The sequence below is a fragment of the Cynara cardunculus genome (assembly GCF_001531365.2).
Source record: "Cynara cardunculus var. scolymus isolate 2C chromosome LG 13, CcrdV1, whole genome shotgun sequence".
Lineage (NCBI taxonomy): Eukaryota > Viridiplantae > Streptophyta > Magnoliopsida > Asterales > Asteraceae > Cynara > Cynara cardunculus.
In genome coordinates, this window is record NC_037540.1 from 4358050 (window position 1) to 4382827 (window position 24778).

The 24778-nt window shown below is 34.6% G+C and overlaps 2 protein-coding genes across 2 annotated transcripts; one reads left to right on the top strand and one right to left on the bottom strand.

Annotated features, from left to right (window-relative positions):
- Positions 1-6214: 6214 nt before the first annotated feature.
- LOC112525243 lies at positions 6215-8789 on the top strand. The gene is made up of 6 exons (XM_025135282.1): positions 6215-6377; positions 7169-7434; positions 7538-7593; positions 7693-7771; positions 8043-8181; positions 8295-8789. The coding sequence occupies exons 2-6, from the start codon at positions 7256-7258 to the stop codon at positions 8598-8600; spliced, it is 759 nt and encodes a 252-aa protein (XP_024991050.1). The 5' UTR covers positions 6215-6377; positions 7169-7255; the 3' UTR covers positions 8601-8789.
- A 367-nt stretch (positions 8790-9156) lies between these two features.
- Positions 9157-24460, bottom strand: LOC112525242 (protein ESMERALDA 1-like). Its single transcript, XM_025135281.1, has 10 exons — positions 24101-24460; positions 17444-17510; positions 16807-16874; positions 16607-16695; positions 14736-14933; positions 13467-13671; positions 13161-13328; positions 10748-10915; positions 10475-10665; positions 9157-9724 (listed from the first exon to the last, which is right to left on the bottom strand). The coding sequence occupies exons 1-10, from the start codon at positions 24458-24460 to the stop codon at positions 9562-9564; spliced, it is 1677 nt and encodes a 558-aa protein (XP_024991049.1). The 3' UTR covers positions 9157-9561.
- Between the last annotated feature and the right edge of the window lie 318 nt (positions 24461-24778).

Below are 24778 nucleotides of genomic sequence, written 5' to 3' on the forward strand. Positions count from 1 at the left end.
TATATATAATAATCAATTTGAAATTATTTTAATCGATATAATATATATTTCAACTTTTTAATCTTGTTTGTAATAGTTAATATATAACATTATTAGAGATTTGTTTCAATTATATTTTGATTTTTCAAGATACCATTTTTGGTTATATTACATTCTCATCAACTAGTTTTGTCAAACATAATTTTATTCATCACCTAGCTTATCAGCTATCAACTAACTTATAACATAACAATTAGTTTATCGGGTAACAGCTAGTTTATCAAACATAACTTTAATAATGATCCACTTAAATCAAAGAATTTTGACTTTCCATAAATTTGATTTTTTATAATGTTTCTTTCCCTTAAAAAAACACTTTTATGTGCTACTCCAACCTCCTATCAATTCCATGGATGCAAAACCACATAAAATCTCGTATTTTCATAATTGTGATGTTTTAATTTCAATTCAAATATATAGTAAAACTCTTAAATGGCTAAGGCTAGGTTAATTGACTATAAAATCTCTGAAATAGGAACAAAAAAGAACACCTACCTATAACCCTAATCTTCGTGTAGGTCAAGTGCTTTAGGATTTGCTATTTTTGACTTCGATTCATGTTCCCTTTTTAGACCTAAAAAGCACCTGCTGAATTTAATGGCAGTGGAGAGATTTTAGCAACCAAAAAGTTTTCTTTCCCTTTGGCAGGAGCTAAAAGTATACCAAAATTACCCTAAGAGTAAATAAAGCAACAAACTTGTCTTTAAAATCCCAAATTTACCCCTTGATTAGGTCACATCCTCATGATAATATGAAGGATTAAGGTGTCTTTTACACACACTAACATTAAGTCAGTGGTATTTTTGGCTAAAAAACTGAGCCACATAAAGTAAAGCAGTAAATGAGAGCCATGTAACTACATAGAATTTAATGCACAACACAATAAATTCGTTGGCAGAAAGGTTTCAGAGGGAACAAGAAGTTAAAAGAGATGTAAATCCTTCTAATCACTTGTACACTATGCATTACAAGTTGCACTTAGATTTTGACATTTCAACCCTAGAAAAAAGCCTCTAAACAAACAACAGTAAATTCCCTCTCTGTCCCTCTTCACCGTTTCTAGACTGTTAGCCCATGCTGAAAAAGCTAAAAGCTTTGCTACCATTAATTCTAATTCAGAAGTGAAAATAAAAAATCAAAAAGAAAAGTAATGAAATGAGAAGAGAATCAACATTAGCAAAGCTCTTTGTCTTTGAGTTTGAGGGACTAAATATAATTTAATTTAATTTAATTATTTAATTGTGAAGAGGGTTTGGACCTGTATGAATTATTCTTTTATCTTCATCATACACATTGCCTTCTTCTCCAGCTGGTGGTTGGTTTGGTGCTGACACTGCTGCATGTAACTGTGTCTGTGGTGGTGCTGTTCTGAACAACATAGCTTTCCGGCTAGATGAGACTGAAGTACTACGGTGGTGGTGGTGGTGGTGGTGGGCGGCGGATGATGGAGGCAAATAATCTGTCAGAATTAAGATGACCCAGATGAGAAAAAGTTGAAATCTTGGATCACTATCGCTTCTACTCCTTCTTCCTCTTCTAGTTGCTGCTGCTTTCTTTGGAGAAACTCGAGCCATTTGAAAATTGCTTGCGAAAAGAGCAATCGGAAAGCTAAGAGTGAGATCTTTGACTTGCACAAAGTAAGGGAAAGTTTGGGGTATCTTATGATTCAAAAAGACAAAAACCCTTTTCGAGAGAGGGGGTTGGGTGTGGAGAGAAGGGGAGCTTAGGTGGTTCAACAAAAAGCTTCTAAAATTTCTTCTTCTCTTCCTTATCTTATGGGTCTAAGTCACATGATCGTGACCCTTGATTCCTGGAACCTTCTTATTTATATACATATATTATACATCTCTTATTTCTTCTCCTTCTGAAACTTTGGACTTTGAACCCTTTTTCTCATTTGACTTGATTTAATACACTACCTAAACTACTACGTACAACAACGATATGTTTTGGCATCTTTAATTTTAACTACAAATAAATATCGGTAACTTTGGTATGTAATTAATTAATTTAAATGCATTTCAAACACACAATTAAAGTGTTTCAATTCATAACTTTTGTATATGTAGTCGATAATGATACTTATATGAACCACAAAGTGGTATCTGATTGGTTTGAGCTTGGCTTCAAAAGTCAAAAGTACCAGTAGGTCCCAGGTTCAAATTCAAGGAAAAATAAAAATCTTCGGTTCAAATGCGGTAACTCCGGGCTATCTACAAAGCAGATGATCGTTCTAAGATTAATCGGTTCGTATAATAACTTGGATATCTAGGTTAATAAAAAAAAATTGATCTTGGTAAATATTGTTTTTCTTTTAATATAATATTATTTGTCATAAAAGTTATTATGTTAGATATGAATATTATAATAATGCATAAAAATATTGCTTTAAAGGGATTGGAGGTGGTACTGTCGAGTGTCCAGTATTAATTGCTACGGCCCCAATGGAATAATAAAAAACTCGTAAAAAACAAAATGCTCAGGTTTCCCCCCTTAATTTTCTGTGTGAAGTTTCTAAATCATATAATATTACACGATCTTCAAAGCAATATACAATTGCCAATATATTAATTATTAAAATACTTTAATTTTTAATTTAGGATCATGATTATTTGATGATAAGAACCCTCACAAATGGATAACCCAAAAGTTGACGCGTTTTTATTTTTTCAATTCGTCTTGTCATATTTAACTCGCGTATGTTGTATGTAATAAATAGTTTGGTGATACAATGTCGTCTGATATTTATAATCAAGAACGTTGTACGTATATTCAACGTGTCATGTTAATTGGTCTTCAAACAAATATAAACTAATATTTATTTTAACATATAATAAATGTGATCACATGATGCAATGCGATATGTATTTTGATTTTAAAGCTCGAAACTCGAATCCTGGATTTTAATTCATGATTCGTTCTAATTTTTTTGTTTTTTCTCGATTTTTGTTCTATGGTTTTATGTGGTTTTAAAGAATGAGAGAGAGTGTCCGATAATTGTTATCAGTATTATATATGCTATATTAGGGGGTTCCTCTTTATCTTATTATTATGTCTTGTAGTTGAACGTGTTTGTTAGTTAGTTCTATAAAATTCAACGTATCATTTTAAGTTGTTCAGAATATATAGCATGTACATATACTCCTGACCAACATTTTGAAAACCTATATAAATTGTCGATGTGAATATCAAATTAAAGATAATAAAATATTTATTTTTTAATATAACATGTTTAATAAAAAAATTAATTACATTTAAGATGATTTAGATTATAAAATTGAGGTAAATTCTAGAGTTTATCACTTGATTATTAATTACTTTTAGGAAGTTTTTTAATTAGTTATACATTGGCTTAATACTTGTAATATTAAAACTTAAGATATTTATAATAAACGATATATGATATTTAATAAATTGATGTTAATATTTTTGATCATCTTTTTAGTAATGTATTAAAGACATATGCTTCAACTAAAATAATGTTAGTGTAAAAAATGCTTTAGCAGACATCCAACCGTCAAATAGGATAGATTGAAAGATTGGTTCAACAAAGTGTCATACATATTTTGTTGTATATGCCTTTAAAGTTCCTGCATTAGAGAGTTGTACATGTTGCATTAAAATTTGTAAGCAACCTTGGTCATGTGACCCAAGGTTGATTGTCTCGGTTTCACAAGAGTTTGCTCGATTTTTCTGAAGCTACGATACCAAAAATTAATGCCTACTCGTGCATTGAGGAGTTCGCTACCTGACCTGACCTGACCTTACATCACATAGGATGCATGATGTTGGTTGTTTCGCGTTGCAAATTGCTTGCGGCCACTTTGGGGAACCGTGGTGATCTTACCATGCGAACTTAATTATGTCATAGGCAAGGCCATGTAGCATATGGGCTTGGTAGTTTATATTGCCATTTTAGATCATCTCTTTAGTTATCTTCACAATATTTTTACCTTAAATAGTTCCAATTCTTGTAATGAATCAAGTGCCAGAAAATCAGTACTTCTTCGTTGTTTCTTCATTCCAAGCATTGTAATCATTCTCGTTACTAAATTGACTTCTGTTAGTGATCTCTTCCATCTGTGGTTTTCACCTGTTCTAGGTTTCCATATAAATCATGTGTTATTTTCTCTCTCTCATTCTCTCTGCTCTTTTATTTTGGATCAAGTCCATTGCTTTATTTGTTTGCTATATAATCAACATTAGGATTTGGTTGTCAATCTTTACGCATTACAAACTACTTATCTTTCATGCATTTGGATTCATGGGATTCCTGACTTTTTTGCCCTGTTTGACTTTGACTTGGTTGAGGTTACTTCTAAGATTGTGTTGTCAACAAGTTAAGGGTATTTTGTAACAAGTTTTGTTCTATACTCTTATCGAATAAGATTTCATCACTAACCTCCGCCATAATAGGCTAGGTGTTTTACCAACAACTTCTTGAACAATTATAGTTGGATTATAGTTGAAACCAATAGAAATACGACCATACCATAATCAATTTTTTCTATAATAACAAAATTGCGTTAAAATACTTAAGGAAATGAGACTTTTGTTTCTCATAAAATATTATATGATAATAATCAAATTTGATGCCATCACATGTTAGATAACTTCAATAGAATTATCAAATAGTGCTCCCTCCCTGTCTCTGGGCATCTCAGAACCGATTGGATTGGAAGGAGGGTGAGGAATGAATGAAGACAATACATGCTTTGACTGTTGATAAAAAAATGGAACTATCATGTGAATCACAGGTATTGAGATCAAAAATATATAGTTCATATACATTTTCAACCTATATTCGTAAATTAAACTTTAAATAAACCAAATTGACCCTACGCGTGTGTGAAATTCTCTGATTTACCTTAGGGATAATAATTTCTACAGTGTCTAGTCCTTTTGACAAGACCGTAACCTTTTATCTAACATGTTTGAATTTTTTAGTCACGAGTTCTTATAAAATAATATATTTATATTTTCCTTTAAAAGTATTTTATGTTTCAACAAGAAATATAATATAGTTTATAAAATCGAAGCATATGCTACAAAATACTAAAATAACGGGTGTCATTTTCACCTTAATTCACTTATTTTTCTCTCCCTTTAAGCTAATGGGCCCCTTGGCCATGGGTAAAATTAGACCAAACCTGCCGACATACAAATGTCCATATCAACACGTGGGGTGGGATAGTCTTGGAAATAACATAAGTAAGCACTTGTTTCAAAATATCTATATTATATTATAAAATATTTGACAAAAATTCTTAAAATTCATTTTTTACGTACGAAGTACTGTTTATTGATGCATATTACTTAAAATTTAAGATTACAAGTAAATTATGCCTAAGTTAAAGTTTTATATTTGAATTCATGTAACTTTTGGCAGATAAACATAATATAACATCTCATTTTAAATATAAAAAATCTAAAATATAATTAGGATAATCATTGAGTTCTAACAGAATACTTAGTTATTATCTTTATAAAAAAATTATATTATTAAACCTAAATTAAATTATGATTAAAAATTTGAAATAAGAAAATTACATCGAAACATAAGAACTTTTAAAAAGATTAATTTGATATTGATATCGATATATATTTTTTTTCAAAATTTTATGATATTTTCAAATTTATATTTTATTCAAAAATAAAAACATTATCGTTTTCTTAAAACCATATAAAATTGTATTATATTGACATCAAAAAAAAAAAAAAAACACTAAAATCAAGATGTGTCTTAATGCATTATATAAGTATTTTTCTAATTTTCTCAAAAAAAAAAAAAACTATAAAACTCAATATTTAAGTAAGTAAAATATTCAATTATTTTCCAGCAATAAAGACATTGGAGTTAATAAATTAATATTTTATTAAATATATTGAATATTTTAATAATATAATTAATAATTTAAATAATTATTGAAGTTATAATTCTTTTAAGATATTTTAAATTTTATAATAGAAAAAAATTATAATCCAACAAATTAAACATCTACCATCCGCCAAAAATTAATTAAATAAATTTATAATAACTAATTTTTTGTTTTTTTTGTAAAATTCAAACGGACCCAAACTTGGGCCATGGCCATCGACATGAGCCCAACTACAAAATAACATGCATTATTGATATTGATTAGTCGTTTGTAAGTGGAAAATTCGCAAATCAGAAGGTGATGATCGAAGTGCCACGAATATGCGAAATTCCTTTTCCTATTGGAAGATTCGTGCTATAATTCGCATCTGTTTTTGCAACTCTGTCTGACATCTTCTACTACTTCTACACTCACGGCTTTTCTTCATTCATACCCACTCGATTTCTTCACGACTTCCAGGTACATCGTACCCTCCATTCTTTCTATATCTATATGTCTTTTGTTTGTTCTTTTCTTTGTAATGCATAATTTACGGCTTCCCCTTCAATTGATTGATGATAGTTTGTATAAGTTTGTTTGATGAAACTTTAATTGGGGTTTGTCTTGAAATAGGGTTTAGTTCTCAGATTACAATTGGGTTTATAATTTTGGATTTGGGTTTTTGGGGGTTAAGCTGTTCAATGTGATTAGCTAAATAGATCGGAACTGGGGGGTTTTGGTTCAGTTTTGGAGCTGGTTGGGTGGATCTTGCGACTCAATTTCAAAAAACAATTTTTTGTCAGATTTTAAGCTAAAATTACATATTCTGTCCATTGCTATCGAAGATGATCTTGATTTTGGTCCATATTGTTTACGGGCCAAAATGTTCCAATCTTCTGTAAAACGACTACACCATTATACAAAGTATACTTTCATATCTTCCCAATTAATTTTATTTCCTAATATTAATCTTGGCCAATCACTCGAATATCATTCGTTAATTCACAAGTGTGCATGTCTGTGGATATATATATATATATATATATATGTGTGTGTGTGTGTGTGTGTGTATGTATGTATGTATGTATATATATATATATATGTATGTGTATATATTTATATATTTATATATGTATGTATGTATGTATGTATGCATGTATGTGTATATATATATTTATTTATATTTATATATGTATGTATACAACTTTGGTGAAAGTTATATGGATTGTTCTCATTATAAGCTTACAATTCTTAACTTTTTCTCTGAGCAGGCTCATTGTGCATCTAGAGCTGTCTGTTTGAAGATCTACTTCTTTGTTGGCAATCAGTCTAACGTCGACTGATTGCCAATTGGATTTATGGGTCCAGAGAGTACGTCTAACACGGGAAGAGCCCTAGAACATGTGCATGGAGTCCATGTGGTTCAACATTCACCCTTTGAGTTAGAAGAGATCTCTCAAAATGGAAACTTTCAGCAGTCAACACATGGAAGGTTGACCATAGGAGTTAATCAGCTCTTAAGAGTGCATACTGTACAGTGAGTGCAATATAAGTTATTTTCTTTTAGCTTCAATTCGGAGATGTGTTGGTGGTAATTGTATATATCTTCACATTCTTTCTATCTTTTCTGTTGATAATAGGAGAGTATGGCAGCAGAGACCATCTTGTCTGAGACCCATCCATTGTTGTTTACATGGTATATATCGACTATATTGATACAAATGTTGCATGTATTCAGTCACTTGCAAATGAACTGCAAGATCTAATTTTTTTTTTTTTTTTTAAATTCCGTTAGGCGATAGACATCTTGGTGAGAGAATTGCGAACGTGCTAACTTCAATTCCTTTTATTGCTGTCGGGTTCCAAGCTCCAAGGCACGTTCTCTGCGTATTTCTTTACTGATGATTAGTATGTTGGATATGGAGCATGATACAAACTGTTCATAGGACCATTAAACTTGTTAAAGAACAGTTATACCATTTAGTTAGGAATCAGACTGTTTATTTTTCCATATACTTCTGAATTCATGAATTATATAAAAGCAACGACATATAAATACTGGGTGTTTGATTTCTCATTTAACGCAACTGTTATTATGTGTGTGATTCTTGATGTTTTTTCGTCTTGGTATGTCTGATTTTTCAGAAAGAATTTGAACTGTAAGCTTTATGCAAATTCGTTAATTGGAGTCGGAATCGCGTCAAGTTTGTACCATTCTTCTAGAGGGAGATGGAGGAAGTATTTGAGATGGGCTGACTACACGATGATAGCTACAGCTACAGTGGTTAGTAATTTAAATCTTTTTAACAACTCAAACCAGCTGATTTCTTGTTGGTTACATATTTAAGATTATTGGAATACGTATGATAATCATTTGATGCGAATATTTATTTTCAGTGTTTGTCAAGAGCTCTAAGGGATGAAAACCCAAAACTGCTGATGGCCGCATCTGCATTGTGCTTACCCATTCAGCCATTGATGGTTTCAGCTGTTCATACTGGGATGATGGAGGTTGCATTTGCAAGAAGAGCTGTTAAAGATCCAGAGCTTAAAGTGGTGCACAATGTTCACAAGTTGTCAGCACTGTTGGGTGGCGCGTTTTTTGTGGCCGATGATCTGTTCCCAGAAATCCCATATCTTCATGCCGGTTGGCATCTAGCTGCTGCAATAGGTGTTGGCGCTTGTAACAAGCTTCTAGAGTAGCACCACAATCCAAATTCGTCGAAATACCCAACTGTTTCCTTCTATTTTCAGAGGTTTTCAACACTTACAGGTGTGGCCAAAACCCGACCCGTCATTGAGTACAGATTTAGACTATTTGTCAATGTGCTACTTTGGTTTGATCAGATTCAGATCATGTATGCAAGTAAATGCAGGATCATTATTATGTTATTAAATGGAAATTGTCCAAAATAGCCGATCTATTCCCCCCCCCCTCCCTTTACACTTTATCGCCCGTTTTCAACTTATTAACTGAAGTTTACGCAAATAGCACTTTCACAACTTGTGTATCCCACTTTTTCAATATAATATTCAGAAAAAATAGACATGTGTAAGTGCTACTTGACGAGTGTGTGCCACATAGGTAAACCAGTTACAGTAAGACCCATAGAAACACATGTTTCACAAAACCATTCTGAGCTGCCAATTGGAAGACAAAAAACAACCAAATGCAAAAATTAATCATCTGAAACCAACCACCAACTCTTCCATTTATCAGACTAAATGATTGAATAGTAACAAAATCTACACAACCCAAGAAGGAAAAACTGTATGTAACAAAATCTATCACAATTTTTTAACATACAAAGATTCTATGGAACCAAATCTGTATACAAATACAACATGTTCCTATCAACTCAATTCTCACATGTAATCAACTCTAATGTACAAAACTACCAACATTCAAAAGACAGCTTCCTTGCAACTTGTTAGATACAGCAGCTGCATGAAGGTATAGAACTCCATCAAAACAATTGTGTCCTCCTTCAATCATGTACAAATTCTGCTACACCAGAAAAGAATCCTTCCATCTCTTCTAACCAGTATATTGTCCCAAATGCCAATCATGTAAGCCCTCTTTCCCGAGTGGAAGAGGAACAAAAAACAAAATAATTTCAATCAAAAAAAGAGGTTAGTGAACCCTTTCAGGTTAACTTGAGAATCATGGTGCGGCTGGTGTTTTTGAATCTTCTGTTCTGTTTGTATGGCACATGCAGTTTGGACACGGGAATGAATATACAGAGTCGTTTGGCCTTTTCAATTCGACTCCCTTTGAATCACTATGAGCTCGCATACCTAACATGTGCCTTTTGAATGTTCTCCAACTGAAAATTCCAGGGGAGACATATTAATAAAAGCAGGAAAGATTCTTACAATGAACTAACTGAATCATGCTATGAAACTAAGAAGAATGCATATATCATACAATGGTCACTCTCTTTTCAAACCATCATATACTTGCCTCTTCATGACAAACCATTAAAAGTGCTTGTGCTTGCAAACTATAGCATTTCACAAGAAAGATAGTCCATTTGCATGATAGCATTGATTTTTTCTCCACAAGATTCTTCTATTTTCTCATTGTAGAGGGATATTTTAGATCTCTAGGTAGTAGTCAGACACTTTGATTAAACTATATGTCCGATAAAACATTGAATTTATCCTGTTAACACTTTAAACTCAAACAAGTAAGAAATAGCCTGTAACCCATTTTATTGAAGGATTAACTTCCAAAAGTTGGAAGAACATACAACCCAACTGATGTCTCAATCCCATTTTTTTTCTTTGCCCTACGTCATAAAGACGCCAAGATCTATATGGTACCATGGGTTTATTCACCCTTGACATGGTTCAAATATGTTCTGTAATGAACGATAGCAACATCGGTTCTTATTCTAAAAGTCTTAGTCAACAGAGGGTTTCATTTGTGTTCGATGACCTACGTCAACCATTAAACATGACAGAAATCTTTATACTTGATCTTTTACAAGCATACATCCACAAATGCACTCGTTAGTGAACCCGCATGCATATTCCCAAATTGCAGTAAAGAAATGTGGATGTAGGTAGCATACCCGATATTTGGATTGTCAAAATACAATGCTAACTTGCGCTTGTCAGGTCTGATTGTCTTGGCATGTCCGCTGAACAGATATCTTCTGTGCCCAAGCAGAAAATGTGGGAAGTTTCCACCCTGAGTTGTCACAAATACTTCACTATGGAGACAGACGGTGTAGTCTATAGCAGCCATCCTGGAAGAATAGTTCTAGAAAGAGTGAACTGAGTCAGCTTGAATTATCTGAATTGCAAGGTAGAAGTTGCAATGGAGGCAAGAAAGACATTAAAACCTTATATGGTGCAAGTTCCTCAGCAGATGCCAGCATCTCCTTGGTTTGTAAAAGAGGAAACATTTCTAGCAGGGGAGCCATATATCTCTCAGAATCATATATTTCTCCAGATGCTAGAAAGATGGATGTACTTCTATCAAATCCCATTCCTCTAAGCATCAAGCCAACCTGAATAATTTCCAATGAATAAAAGAGAGCAGGAAAGAAAAGAAGGGAATAAGTGGGCATATTGTATAAATCGATGAAATAAAAACAAGGTCATCTGTCAGTTCTCTCAATACATAACAGACAGATAAATCAAGTTAGGCCTGTATGAGGATGTTAATTGATACAAATCTGGACATATTCATATTAAGGTAATTATTGTTAATTTACTATGCACATATCATATAAAGTATCTATCATTTGAATTCAAATAATTAGGAAAGGGATTTGAATTCAAATTCGAAATAGTAATGAGACTAATATTTAATGGAAACAAGTATAAAGTATATTTAACTACACATCCAATAAATGTCCAATGAACAGAAAATTGAATTTACCAAATATGGATATTTTACCTATTATTGCATTTGCAATTACACAGTAAGGGGACCAGATTTGTCACCGTTTACAGGCCGGTTTCACACGATTGGACCTTTAAGGCTATGTTTGGCAAACTAGCCGATAAGCTAGCTGGTAGCCGATTAGCTAGCTGATGAATAAATCATGTTTAGCAAAAACTAGCTGATAAGCATATAAAATGACCAAAAAGGACATCTTGAAAAATTAGTCAATTTTGTGTTGATATAATTATATATATTTTATAATATAATTAAAACAAACATTTAATAATATAATATATTAATACAAACAAGATAGTAAAGAAAAATTAAAATAATATAATGTGTTAAWWRAAGAATTTTAAATTGATTATTCTATATATTATAAGTTTGGATTTTAGATAAAAATCCACATTAATTTATGATTTTAAATAGCCATGATATATAATATGAATAAAAATAAAATTGGTCAACCTCACATACCCTAATTAATTAGTAATTTTTCAAAAACTATAATTAATAATTGAATTAAATATTTCATTAAAATCAATTAACACAATTTTATTATCTATGAAACAAAATAAGTATAACTTTAATTTTTATGTAACTTACATAAATATTATTAAAATTTTAAATTTTTATATTTATTTTTTGATAACTAAATATATAGAATAATAATTAAAAATAATTGATATGATTAATAATAATTCTAAATMATTAATATTAATGTATAATTAAAATTAATTAATAATTTTCAACTAGTATCTATTAATATTAGTAATAATTAATTTTTTTTTCTATTTATTAATAACTAATATTTATTAATATTTATTTATAATAATAGTAATAAATTTTAATATTAATGAAGGTTAAAATTGGAAAAGATGACAAAAAGCTACTCATAAGCTACTCCAACAAGCGTTTCAATAAGCTAGCTTATAAGTTAGTTTTATTTCCATCCAAACATGTACCCAAAAAATAAGTTATTTATTTTTGCCAAACAATGCCTAAGTAGCTGGAGGTCCAACCCATACAAATTATAAATGGAACCATCGTGAAAAAATTACACAAGTCATGGGGCTTGATGGACACGTATAGCATGCAATGTAGTTTATCCAAGCCTCGACACCTATGGTATCCACTACCCATTTGAACCTTTCTTCCCAACCACCCTCCATATTGATCCTGGACTAACCCTCCATATTGATCCTGGACTAACCCTATATTTCCAAACACCTTCAATGGGTGACTACCCCAACCTCTCCTACAAAATAATCTCCAACCTTTCATTATCATCATCTTATGTACGTGTTTCCTTTAAGTTGCCTAACATTTGGCACCACAATGCATAGCAGAACTTACTGCCATCATGTAAATTTTACCCAACTTCTTCAGAATCCTAAAATTACACAAGGATCCCTATGTCTCCCACCACATCATCCACCCTATTATTATTTTATTGCTTAACACCCTCTCAACCTGTCTTCTGTTCATTTAACTTTTTAGTCGGACTTTATCTAAAACAATAAATTTCCAAAGAAACCCACAACCATATTAGTTTTACATTAATGACTGATTAAGTAAATACCATAAGCAAAAAGCATATATCATGGTATATATTGATGAATGCTTTTTGTGAGCTCACAATCTACTATATATTGCTTTGAACAGTAGCAGGCACACATATAGTAGCTAACAGCCGGCAAAAACATAGCCATGCATCAATATTGATAGTTAAAAGCAATTTTAGGAGTGCAAAACAAGTCCAGGTCAAAAACACTTGAATAAACAGTAATAATCTTGGTTCCCTAGCTTTCATTTTCTCCCGATAAAATTCATTATTATAAATGCATGGAAGCAAAAGATATTACCTCTAAAGGTGTGAGGGGACATTTCCCATTAATCCTATTGACTCCAGGCTGAAGGACTCTACCAGGCTTTGTAAATTTTCCTTTCCAACCCCTTTCCCTTGCAGCAACCATGTCTTCAAGCTCTCGCCTTCCACCATCATATACACAGCAAGAGAAAGCAACCATGTCCTGGACAAGCACGTGAAACAATATTTGCCTCAAGATTTCAGTACCTCTTACTTTCCATATGCAAAGTACACTGTAATGTACTCAACCTTATTAATTAAGAAAGTAAATAAACTACAACATTTCATCAGTAGAACAGACCTCCTCAAACCTTAGATGCACAGAAATGTACTTGCCACCATTATTTGCACTGCGATCTTTCATTCTAGCAACTAATGTTTCACCTATACTCAGTATAGGATTTGAAAATCGTAAAGCTTCATAATTTGCCAAGCAACGAAGCCGTTGAACCGCAGGAGGAGCATCAAATGATAATCGATTTGCAAACGGAGAAATCCTAATGACCCTGAAAATAATTCAAATATAGTAGATACACCAACTCAGTATATTTTAGAGATTTCACACCTAGCTCCATAGAGACAAGTAAGCAAAATGAAGATGGCAGCAAGTTACCTAATAAATAATTCCAAAAAATACTTGAAACATCTCAACAAAGCCCTTATCCCAATTTAATTGGTAGGCTAAGATGGAAACCCGTATGAGATCATAAGATGGTGACAACCCTGGATGAAGGCGGAGCAAGTTCTGTATTCTTCCACACTCTCCTATAACCTCCATTTCATAGTTATATTCTGAACAATTAGAATCCGATTTTACTATTTCAATGCCCAAACCAGGTTAGTTAATATTGCTGCCACCAAGCATAGTGTGTAATTAGCATGCACTGTTGGATTTTCCATTCACTGAAGAGATCATAAGTGCGACCAAGAAAACTAAGAGCTTAATTATGTGCATCATTCTTGCAAGGAATATCTGATGCAAGAAAAACGGCGCTACAACTGTACCAAAATCTTATTCAACGAATTTACATAAATGATTAGCCCACAGCTATTCTCCTTCATCCGATATGAGGGTTAGAATAAAACTACGACATTCCCAATCTATAAGAAGGATTCAACTGCGGACCAAAAGGTTGTTTTTACAAAGCGCTAGGCTTAGCTTAGACTTCCCTTCTCTAAGCAATCAATACCTTTCCCGGATAAGAATAACAAGACTCAACCCCTAACTGTCAAGATTCAATCAGATGAAGAGGATATCATGAATGACGGAGGTGCACTTCATCAACTATAAATTGGCATTACCACAGATACAAGATTATAAGTGTACCTGGTAACCTCTGTATGCCATGCAATATAACCATATAGCTCAAATGTCCGATAGGTAAACATAAACCACTAAAAGTTTGTGTGGCAAAACGCTGTGTGAACCGAATGTTTCATTAATGACTAATATGGGAAGCAGGGTCAAAGGAATCATCCTTACACGTTTGGTTTCTAATTATTACAAGAAATCAGTTACCATAAATTCACATTAGATAACAAACAATGTAATGACTATGAAGTTACTCACTTTTCTTCTAGTAGCCTTGGAAGAACTGTACCCCTGTAGTACCCAATAGGTGCCCAGGCTTTTATTTTGAAGTTGAATACATTGGACATATTGCGGTCAAACCGTTCCATCAAATATCCAGGTATAGTGTTGACCACCCGTACATCATTTTCCAAGGCTTTAACAAAAAATTCTTCATCGTATATGTCACTGAACTTGCTGCAACAGCAAAGCACATGGTCAAAGAATTGTAGACAAAAGGAAATAATACTTTCCTATTGTTTATTTACCAAAGAAAAATGCCAATTGTACCCTTGAATAGACTTATAAATTGCAAAAACCACACTGGTTGGTGATTAGTAGTATGCAATGCATGTCTCACATTCATGCGATTTGTTAAAGTGATAAAGAACCACATCCTGGTTTTTCATATTATCATGCTAAATAATAACAATCACACAACATAAATATTAATCTCCATGTAATTTTTCAACTCTGGTGCTTCACAAAATTAAAAATCAGGAAAGGTGTTGCTTGAACGAAACATGATCAGTTTTGAGCAGGTTACTCGATGCTCCTTCACAAGGTAAACTCACCTGATCCCATTAATATGTAGGTGTCCGATGTCTCTCACTAGAAAGTAGAAACATGTATTTGAATTGTGTGAGCATATAAGATGATAGGGGAGGTGTGTGGCTGAAACAACACGTTGATTGAAATATAAAAGCACTGGATCCAAGATAACCATCTACAGCCTAAGCCAAGGATTACCCATGAAGCATTTTACAAGAGTTCCTAATATTTTTATCAAGTCTCTGTTTAATCGCATAAGTTGCCACAACCAAACAGGTAGCATGTCAGAGCTACTTAAATGAACTCCCCATTCATAAAAGAAGAGTAAAGTACTCAACTTGTCCTCAGGCTATATATCAACCGACATGTTGGGTCATTTAACTTCCAATTTTTCCTGTTTGGTCCACAAAACCCAAATTAACTTAACATGTTTGGTCCAAGTGATGGACCTGTCAAATAAAATCTGTTCAAGTTAACAAGAAAAGGGATCTATCAATTAAACACATAAAAATGAAAAGAAAACTGGAGCAAAAACAATAAAAAGAAAACCAAGTCCTCAAGACCCTCTTTTTACAGCGATCCCCACCTTCTACGGCACATTCCACAGGGGAGCAGTAGCCAGCCCCATCCCCAGCAGCACCACTACCCCCTGCCTTCCTCCCTTCCTTTCACTTCAACTTCCCTCCCTTTTATTTGGTTTCTTCCTCCGTTTCGCATTATTTTCATAGATTAACGCTTATGGAAGTTTCTATATGTGAAGCATTAATCCTTAAGAAAATGAAAACCAAAATACAATCATAAATGGTAATGGATGGAGAAAAGAGCTTAAACTTTCAATTAAAATTCTCATTGAAGCAAATAAATTGAAATTGTAAATTGAGAAAACTAATTTCGTCTTCATTCTCCCCAAATTCCTCCTCCTTAACTGCTGTTTTGTTTCATAATTTTTAATTATTCTTTACCTCCGAATTAACTTGTATTTTGTGATGCATGATCTTTTTTCATCCTACAGAATTTCAATAATTTATTGAGGATGAAGATGAAGAGGACGAAGGAGAAACACGACGAAGATGGTGAAGGTGAAGGTGAATGTGAAGAATATAGTAACGACCAAATTGCCTCAAAAAGTGTCACATGGATTGCATTTGATTCTTCTAATGGTACAAAAGTAGCACTGTATCAGAATAAACATGCTAGTAATTTGGGCTTGTTTGCACCAAAATTGCAAAATTCAATGTCAAATGACTAAACTTGTCAGTTGATATAGTCCAAGGACATTTTTTGTATTTTAAACAAAAAAGAATATAACGTACACAAACCTAGGATCTCTCCAAATGCTATGGAAATGAAAATTAGGAATGACTAGTGTTGCATTAAGATAGCCCGCCACAGCAACTGCATTGCAGATCTAAAAAGAGAAAACATAATAGCAACATCAGGTTGTTGCAAAGGAGGGCAATATAATATGTATTTATCATGTTAAATAGGAAATCAGATGCAATGGTAGCATCTGAATTACCGATGTTCTCTGCTGATTCAAGCCTCCATTTGCTTCAACATATATATACCCATTGGACTCTGGTAAGCCTACAGCAATTGTAATGGATGAATTTATACAATGAAAGGATTCTAAGTAAACTAAAGAGAAAGGAACTGACAGCAAGAACTCTCCGATAATGGAACAACATGCATTCAAAGACAGCAATATGAAGTTTGAATGTGACAAACAAGTCCTAGACCAAAAATCTTGATAGCAGAATACAGGATTTGAAACATATGCATGAACACAACCAAATAGGAAAAAAATGATAACGAAAGATAATAAAACCAAATGTTCAAATACCACTATAAATGGTTGCATTTAAGGGATGCCTTTGATGGGATAACTAGGATGGATAATGCTGAGGCACACTAGAGAAAAAAGAAACAATAATGCACCAAGATGGCATAATATACAGAGGCAGATAGGAGAACCCAACTCCTTTGAAATAAACAAAGTTAAAAGAAGTCCTATGTAGAAGGCCAGGTCATATCAATTCCCAGTAACATAAGGCCTATGCAGTTTAGAAGTCTTTAAAAAGGTAAAGAACAGCATATACCGAGGCCAAGGAAGCATCAATACGAGCTGTCCTGTGCATGAAGGATAGTTTTCATACCTCCTGAAGACTTGTTTATACAAGGCCTCCAATCTCCAACTTTAGCACGTTTCCATACGGTTGACATCTACATTAAAATTCAATGTTATAAATCACAATGCAGAGAGGATGAAAAATTTAAGTAATCAAAATCAAATATGTTGGTCAAAAACAAATAAATAACCACTAAAAAAATTGGATGTTATCATAACTTCTTTGAAACTAGTCAATACTACATTAGAAGTATTAGAAAGATAATTAATTAGCTTACTGTTAAGGCCTATTTGTTAACAGCTTAATGAGACTCGCATCTTATTCGGTCAACTATACATGACTTTTTGGTAGTGGCTTAATGATATAAAAAGTGGCTTATTCGGTAAGGTTATGGGGGGAGCTTTATGCAGAAATCCAAGTTTTTCCAAACCTGCCCCTCCCAATTAAAAAACACAGCTCCTTCCTTCCATCTATGATATAAAAAGTTTATCCATACAGGACTTAATTGAAAACCAACCAAACAGCCCCGGCCAAGCTCCTTTTGTTTGTATGTGTGTTGGGTAGGGCCCGTAGGGGCAGGGTGGGAGTGTTGAGGAGAAGAGAGGACGAGAGGAAGAAAAGAATAAGTACAAGAGCCATGAAAAAACTACATAACCTAGAAAAGATCAAAAGATATATCACATCTAGGAAGAGAAGCTAACCACAAAAAGAAAAGGTCCACATCTATGAAGCACTTATACTTGAGTTTGTGTAAGACATACACTGGGTTAGAATATGGTGCGGTTGTGGCTTGGGTGCATACACGCTTTGCAGGCACCAATTTACTAAAATTATAAAAACAAAAAATAAGTCACCACGATAAAGAGGATGTGGGATGGTTTCAGATGAAATTCCTTTTTTGTGAAGGGATTCAACTCACTTTTTGTCTTCTTTCATTCTTGTTCAAACTATTCCTATACTACCAAGTCCACATGGCACTTCAAATACTTGGGCATCCATATTACAAAAACATAAAATATATACAATCGGACTGTCAAAAGGATTACGATTTTTGATGTTCTTCTCTTTCTCCACTCCACGTCTTCGTTTTCTTATTCATACTCATCTGTTCTACTTGTTTTTCTTGTTAAGTTTTCTCTCATTATTTCTAAGGTAATTGTTTATATGTGCTTAGGATATGCCATCCCAACATAATTCAATCAAGTACTTTGAATACCTATTTAGGTACGGATACTTCGATGATGCTTGTTCTCTTAAGTTATTTATCTATTTTAGTTCAAAAAATATCTATATGCATGGTTTAAAAAAGGCGGCCCAAAATAGCACCTGAGGCAGCGCCTCTCAATCCCCATATGAGACTTACGCCTCGGTTGTAATGAGGCAGTGACCGAGGTGGTGAGGGGATGGAGAGGCGTACACCTCACTACAGAGGCTAAATTATTAAAAGTGACTGAAACCTTCTCGATTTCTTTTTCGAAAACCTTGTTCCTCTTTGGTTCTCCTAAGCCCTATCTGCAACTCATTTGTTGTCCTTCGTGAGTTCTGTTTTTTCTTGGATTTTTCTCCAATCTCCAGTTCACCAGAATATTATGCATGTGTATATACTGGATACACTTCTTATATATTTTGTCTCTACTACGTGTCAGTCACAGTCACACTTCTACTCCCACTTTCTTGATACTTTTTTATTTTTTTCTTTATGAGCTGTGAGCATATTGATATATGCACACACACACACACACACACACATATATATATATATATATATATTAATAGATCAATATTTTTTCTTGGTACTATATCTATGTTTCATGATGAAAGAAGTGTTGTAGATTCTTTTAGTATTTTAGTATAATATATACTGTGTCTAGTACTCCAGTTTCTGTGTATATATATTGCATATATATTTTTTGTATAAGCAGTGGCATGCAGATTGGTGTGTGTGTGTGTGTGTATATATATATATATATTTCCGCCTCAGGGCTTACGCCTCGGACCGCCTCGAGGCTTACGCCTCGCCTCGTTGAAGAAAAAACGCCTTGAGGCCTGATTCCGCTTTTTAAAACCTTGTCTATATGTATCTACATACGTCAGCGGCAGCCAGATTTTGGTACTTTTAAGATCCTGAACTGATAGAGAAAGAGCTATCGATCCATTATCAGTTGATCAATCCACTGGGCCATCTTCATTGATCAGCCCACTTAAGCCAGACCTTGGAAAGTCTACAACAGTAGGAGGATCAGGGGACAGTTGTAAGGTGGTTATGCATACTCCAGGTAGAATGAGAGACTATATATAATAAGGCTAGGGAGAATAAGTGGGGGTATGTGAGAGAATGCTATTTTTCAGTTGAGGTCGTTCGGCTGTAGTAGCTTGAGCAGAAGGGTTGATCATTACTGATCACTCTTGTGATATTGTTCTTCATCATTTAAATACTAATCATTAGCCTATTTCCATACTCTTGATTTATTTGTGTTGATTTCTTCATCTGGATTCTATCAATTTGGTTCCATTGCCACCTTGCCTGTAAAGCATGGTGGTTCCAGAAGCTTCGATGACTACCCGGTTGTAGACAAGAGTGGATGCTAAGGATGAAAGAATCGAATCCCTCTCTAATCAAGTGAAAGACTTGTCCATATCGATCAATTCCATGAAGGAAATCCTTAATGAGCTGACAAAATATATCGAGAAGCTAACGATGGGTTGCCAGAAGTATCAAGGTAAACGATCCGATTACGATGAGGAAACTGATGGATCGTCGTTTAAAGAATTAACAGTGACCGGAGATAGTGGTTCCAGCGGGTGAAATCCTAATAAGGGTCTAGATTCCTTCATCAAGAACAATCGTTTCAAGACCTCCATCTTCTCGATCCCGAAGGTGAAGCTTCCATTATTTGAAGGGATTGATCCCAGAGGATGGATCACCAAAGTAGACCTCTATTTCCAGGTTCATCACTCCTCCTCCCCAGAAACTTAAACTTACTAGAATGTGTATGGATGGCTCTGCCCTTAATTGGTTTACTAATCTTCTAATCAAACACCCACACACCACTTGGGATCAATTTGGGACAAATTGACTATCCGATTTGGTGGAACTATATTCCACAATGCACGTGAAGCAACGGGATCCTTGTATCAAGAAGAGGCTAACAATGAATATATCGAGAATTTTAAAGCTCTCTCAGCCCTTATTCCAGATCAGTCGAAGGCTCAATCCACAGGGATGTTCCTCCGTGGCCTCCAAAGTGATATTGAGAATTGGGTTAAGGCTCTCAATCACCTACTTGTGATCTATGCTGTTAAAATCGCGATATATCGGCGATATATCGGATATCGGACTCTGGTGAAATATCGGTTCCGATAATATCGCCGATATTTCACCGATATTTTGATGGAAAAATCGGTCCGATATACCGATTTTCTATAAGACAAATGTTTGGGCTTTTTTTTATTACATGTCGGGCTTAGTTTTTTGGGCCTCTTTATTTGGTCAACCAGTCAACACATATTAAGTCTCATGCTTCTTCTCTTCTCGGTTTTTTCACAATTCACGCTTATTGTTTGCGATTAGCTCGTTTTTGAACACTTTTCCTATTTTGTTTTGTGAGACTTGTTTATGTGATGTTTTGGTTTTGAAACTATATTTCTAAACTCTAATTAATGCATATGATATGTTTATGGATGCATACATATAATATATATATATATATGTATAATTCTAAGAAATATTATATTAACCGCTATTTGGACCGATATATCTTCGATATATCATCGATATAACCGAAATATCGAATATCGGTCCTGGCCGATATTTTGTATTTTGACCACAGTAACAGCATAGCTTGTGATCAAGCGATGGATCTAGCCCGTCACGTAGCCATAGCAACTGCCATCCATGGAGATAAAACAAATCATAAAGGAAAGACATCATTCAAATTTGGGGCCATTGACTATCCAGGGCTATTCTTGGAAGTATGGTCAAGGTGATAAACCCACTACGTCAAATCCTCCGCATTACCAAACTAGTCGGTCCAATAACTAGGCCGACCAAGCCCAACCTAAAACACTCGAAACCACTTAACATATATCATGTATCTACCAATACCACACCATTTAAAATCGTCTATGGCAGACCTCCCCCAACGGTCTTGCATTTCATTCCGAGAGATTCATTGTGAGGTCGTGGTTCGTAATCTATCATCTATCTGACCGAGAGAAGCCCTTAAGCAACTCAAGTACCATCTCACTCGGGACCAAATTCAAATGAAGTCTACGGCTCACAAACACCATCGGGATGTAAAATTTTCCATGGGAGATTGGGTGTTCCTCAAACTTCGCCCCCATCAGCAGCAGCAATCCGTGGTAAGACGGATTAACCAGAAACTTTCGGCTCGTTACTATGACACGTTTCTAATTATCGCGAGGTTGGATCTGTTGCCCATAAACTGCAACTTCTTGCCTCTGCCAAAATTCATCCGGTGTTCCACGTATTCCTCCTCAAACGTGTCATTGGGAATCATACGGCTGAAGTTTCCCTCCCTCCGGGTCTGGAAATGGATTCCTCTACTCCTGTTCACCCCCTCAAATGCTTTTCCACTCATACGATTTCCAAGCACGGTAGACTCAACAATGGCTAACTCAGTGGGAAGATACATATAGATGAAACTACTTGGGAGGATGCCTATACGATCCAGACTCAGTTCCCAGATTTCCAACTTAAGGACAAGCCTGTTATTCAAGACGGTGGCATTGATAGAGAAAGAGCTATTGATCCATTATCGGTTGATCAATCCACTGGGTCGTCCTTCATTGATCAGCCCACTTAAGCCAGGCCTTGGAAAGTCCACCACCGTAAGAGGATTAGGGGACAGGTGTAAGGTGGGGATTGACAAAGTGGCTATGCATACTCCTGGTAGAGTGAGAGACTATATATAATAAGGCTAGGGAGAATAAGCAGGGTATGTGCGAGAATGCCATTTTTCTGTTGAGGTCGTTCGGCTGTAGGAGCTTGGGCAGAAGGGTTGATCATTACTGATCACTCTTGTGATTTTGTTCTTCATCATTTGAATACTAATCATTCGCCTATTTCCATACTCTTCTTGACTTATTTGTTTTGATTTCTTCATCTAGATTCTATCATGAACCATGCACCACTATTATGCTTTCTATCCCAACAAAAATCAAATGAATTAAACCCAATTTATCAACAAAAAAATCCATGCAGGCTGGATTGCAAAGTTAAAATGTCGTCATTTTGCTTTTTAATAAGCACAGCAATTATGTAAGATGTTACAACAGCAGATGAGTTAATATGTGTTTGACTACATAAAAGCACCAAAAAAGATATATTGACAAGTATTGCATCTTTTCGCTTTAAAATCAATAACTTAATATGAGAAGGTAAAGTCCATCACATTCACACGTCCCCAAAACGTTGTTAAATCATACGCACATTACTTTTGTTAATCTCGTAATTTATGTAGTTAAGCAGATATGAAGAATATCATTTGACATAAAATGTACAACTTAAGTCAATTACGTATCAACAAATTTCTAGAAGACAGCCATATGAACCATCCTCGTCCCTATAGTGTTCACCTAATATAGGAATACCCTTTCTCTATATCGTGGTTCACGTCTAACTTTCCCTTACCTCTGATAATACCATGAATGTAAACATCTAGACGATAATGAGGCACGACTCTTCGGAATGCAACACAAAGCATCAGATACATTCTTCTGTCATCTCAAGACAAACTCCACAGATGCTACTCCACTTGTATAATAAAGAATATGTACTAATACTATCTAAAGCTCTGTACATGATTACTAGTGGTGAATTACGATGACAAATGACATGTTTCATGCTTATCAGCAACTACACACGTTTTGGCATGCAGAATCAATTTTAAAAACAGTCAAGTTGCCAGCATTACTCAACGGGCCAATATCTCCATAGAGTATTGAGCTTCAAATATTATTTTCACATTTGGATTTCTCATATTACAGCATCAATAGTGAAGCTGTAACCTATGCTTTTCAACAGCTATTTTTTGTCTTCAATGCTATATTTTCTAATGTGCTCACTGTATGAAAAAATTACTTAAGAGCAGGTCTCCTAACAGCCTTTTGCAGGCAAAGATAGAACAATAGCATAATACCAGCAATAAAAATGTCTTCATTCAGCAATTTCAGAATAAAAGATTGAACTCACATAGCCGCTTTGCATTAAACAAGCCCTGGCTTGGTTTCATAGCATCTTCAATCCCCACCAATTTAAAAAATCTCAGGGGAGAATGAGACCTAGGACTTCAATGTACAAATTCATCATGAAAATGCAGTAAAATTGATACTAATGAACTCACAAATAGATCTAGCAACACCAGCCTATATAAACTCATCATATCTCTAACCTCTGGCTATCAATTCATGCTCAATTCATCAAATTCTAGCTTCCTTTAGTCAACTTAACTTGCAATTTCTTCACAACATTACAAAAAAACCAAGTAAACTGTTCAATTGGCACCAAGCCTACTACATTCACTATTATGTTTGCTCTTAAACACTAAACCATTAAGTTAAATTAAGTAAAGCATCAAGAAAAATAGTATATCCAAATTGGAACATGATATTAACAAAAGAGGGATCAAAATTACATTAGGGCAAACTTTCCAAATCACTAACCGCATCAGCAGTCGAATTATCAGCATCCATCTCGTGCCGTAGCTTAGCATAGAGCTCCGGACTCCGGTATACTGACCCAATGGCCATGGAAGGTTTGTTTACATAGGCAACAGCGTCGAATTGTACAGTCCCCAAGAGCATGCTGGAAATGTATAGAAGAGGTGCGAAGAGGAAGACACCCTGGCGGCGGACGAGGAGGGATAGAATGATCCAAGCAAAACGTTGGAGGAAAGAACGGTGTGCAAATCGGGCAGAGGGTTTGGAGGAGCGAGCGTGACGGGGACGAGGGGAGCGGAGAGGGGAGGCAGGGGGTGAAGGGCTATTGTTTCCGCTGGTGGGAAGCCGATTTTTAGCGTGCATTTCTTGGTGGATCAATCACATGTTAGGGTGGGGAATCCAAATCAACGACTTTCCCCCTCGCCCTTCTATGCTGAAGATAGATATATCTATATATATGTATATGTATGTATATATATATATATATATATACACAGTGTGAAGAAGATAGAGATGTGTGTATGAATCAAAGAATGTAATATGTGTGTATCATTGTGTGAAATTGTGAAGAATGAAGATGAAGAAGAAAGGCACTGTGTGTTTGTGTTTGTGTTTGTGTGTGTGTGTGTTGTAAATCACGTGCGGGTGAAGGAGGGGGTTGATGATTGATGATGGCGACGC

Coding starts and splice junctions, on each gene's coding strand:
- LOC112525242 (XM_025135281.1), bottom strand. CDS start 24,460: ATGCACGCTAAAAATCGGCTTCCCACCAGCGGAAACAATAGCCCTTCA. Junction 16,875..17,443: donor TATAAACAAGTCTTCAGGAG/GTATGAAAACTA, acceptor CAATTGCTGTAG/GCTTACCAGAGTCCAATGGG. Junction 10,666..10,747: donor AGGAACTTGCACCATATAAG/GTTTTAATGTCT, acceptor CACTCTTTCTAG/AACTATTCTTCCAGGATGGC.
- LOC112525243 (XM_025135282.1), top strand. CDS start 7,256: ATGGGTCCAGAGAGTACGTCTAACACGGGAAGAGCCCTAGAACATGTG. Junction 7,594..7,692: donor CATCCATTGTTGTTTACATG/GTATATATCGAC, acceptor AAATTCCGTTAG/GCGATAGACATCTTGGTGAG. Junction 8,182..8,294: donor TGATAGCTACAGCTACAGTG/GTTAGTAATTTA, acceptor ATTTATTTTCAG/TGTTTGTCAAGAGCTCTAAG.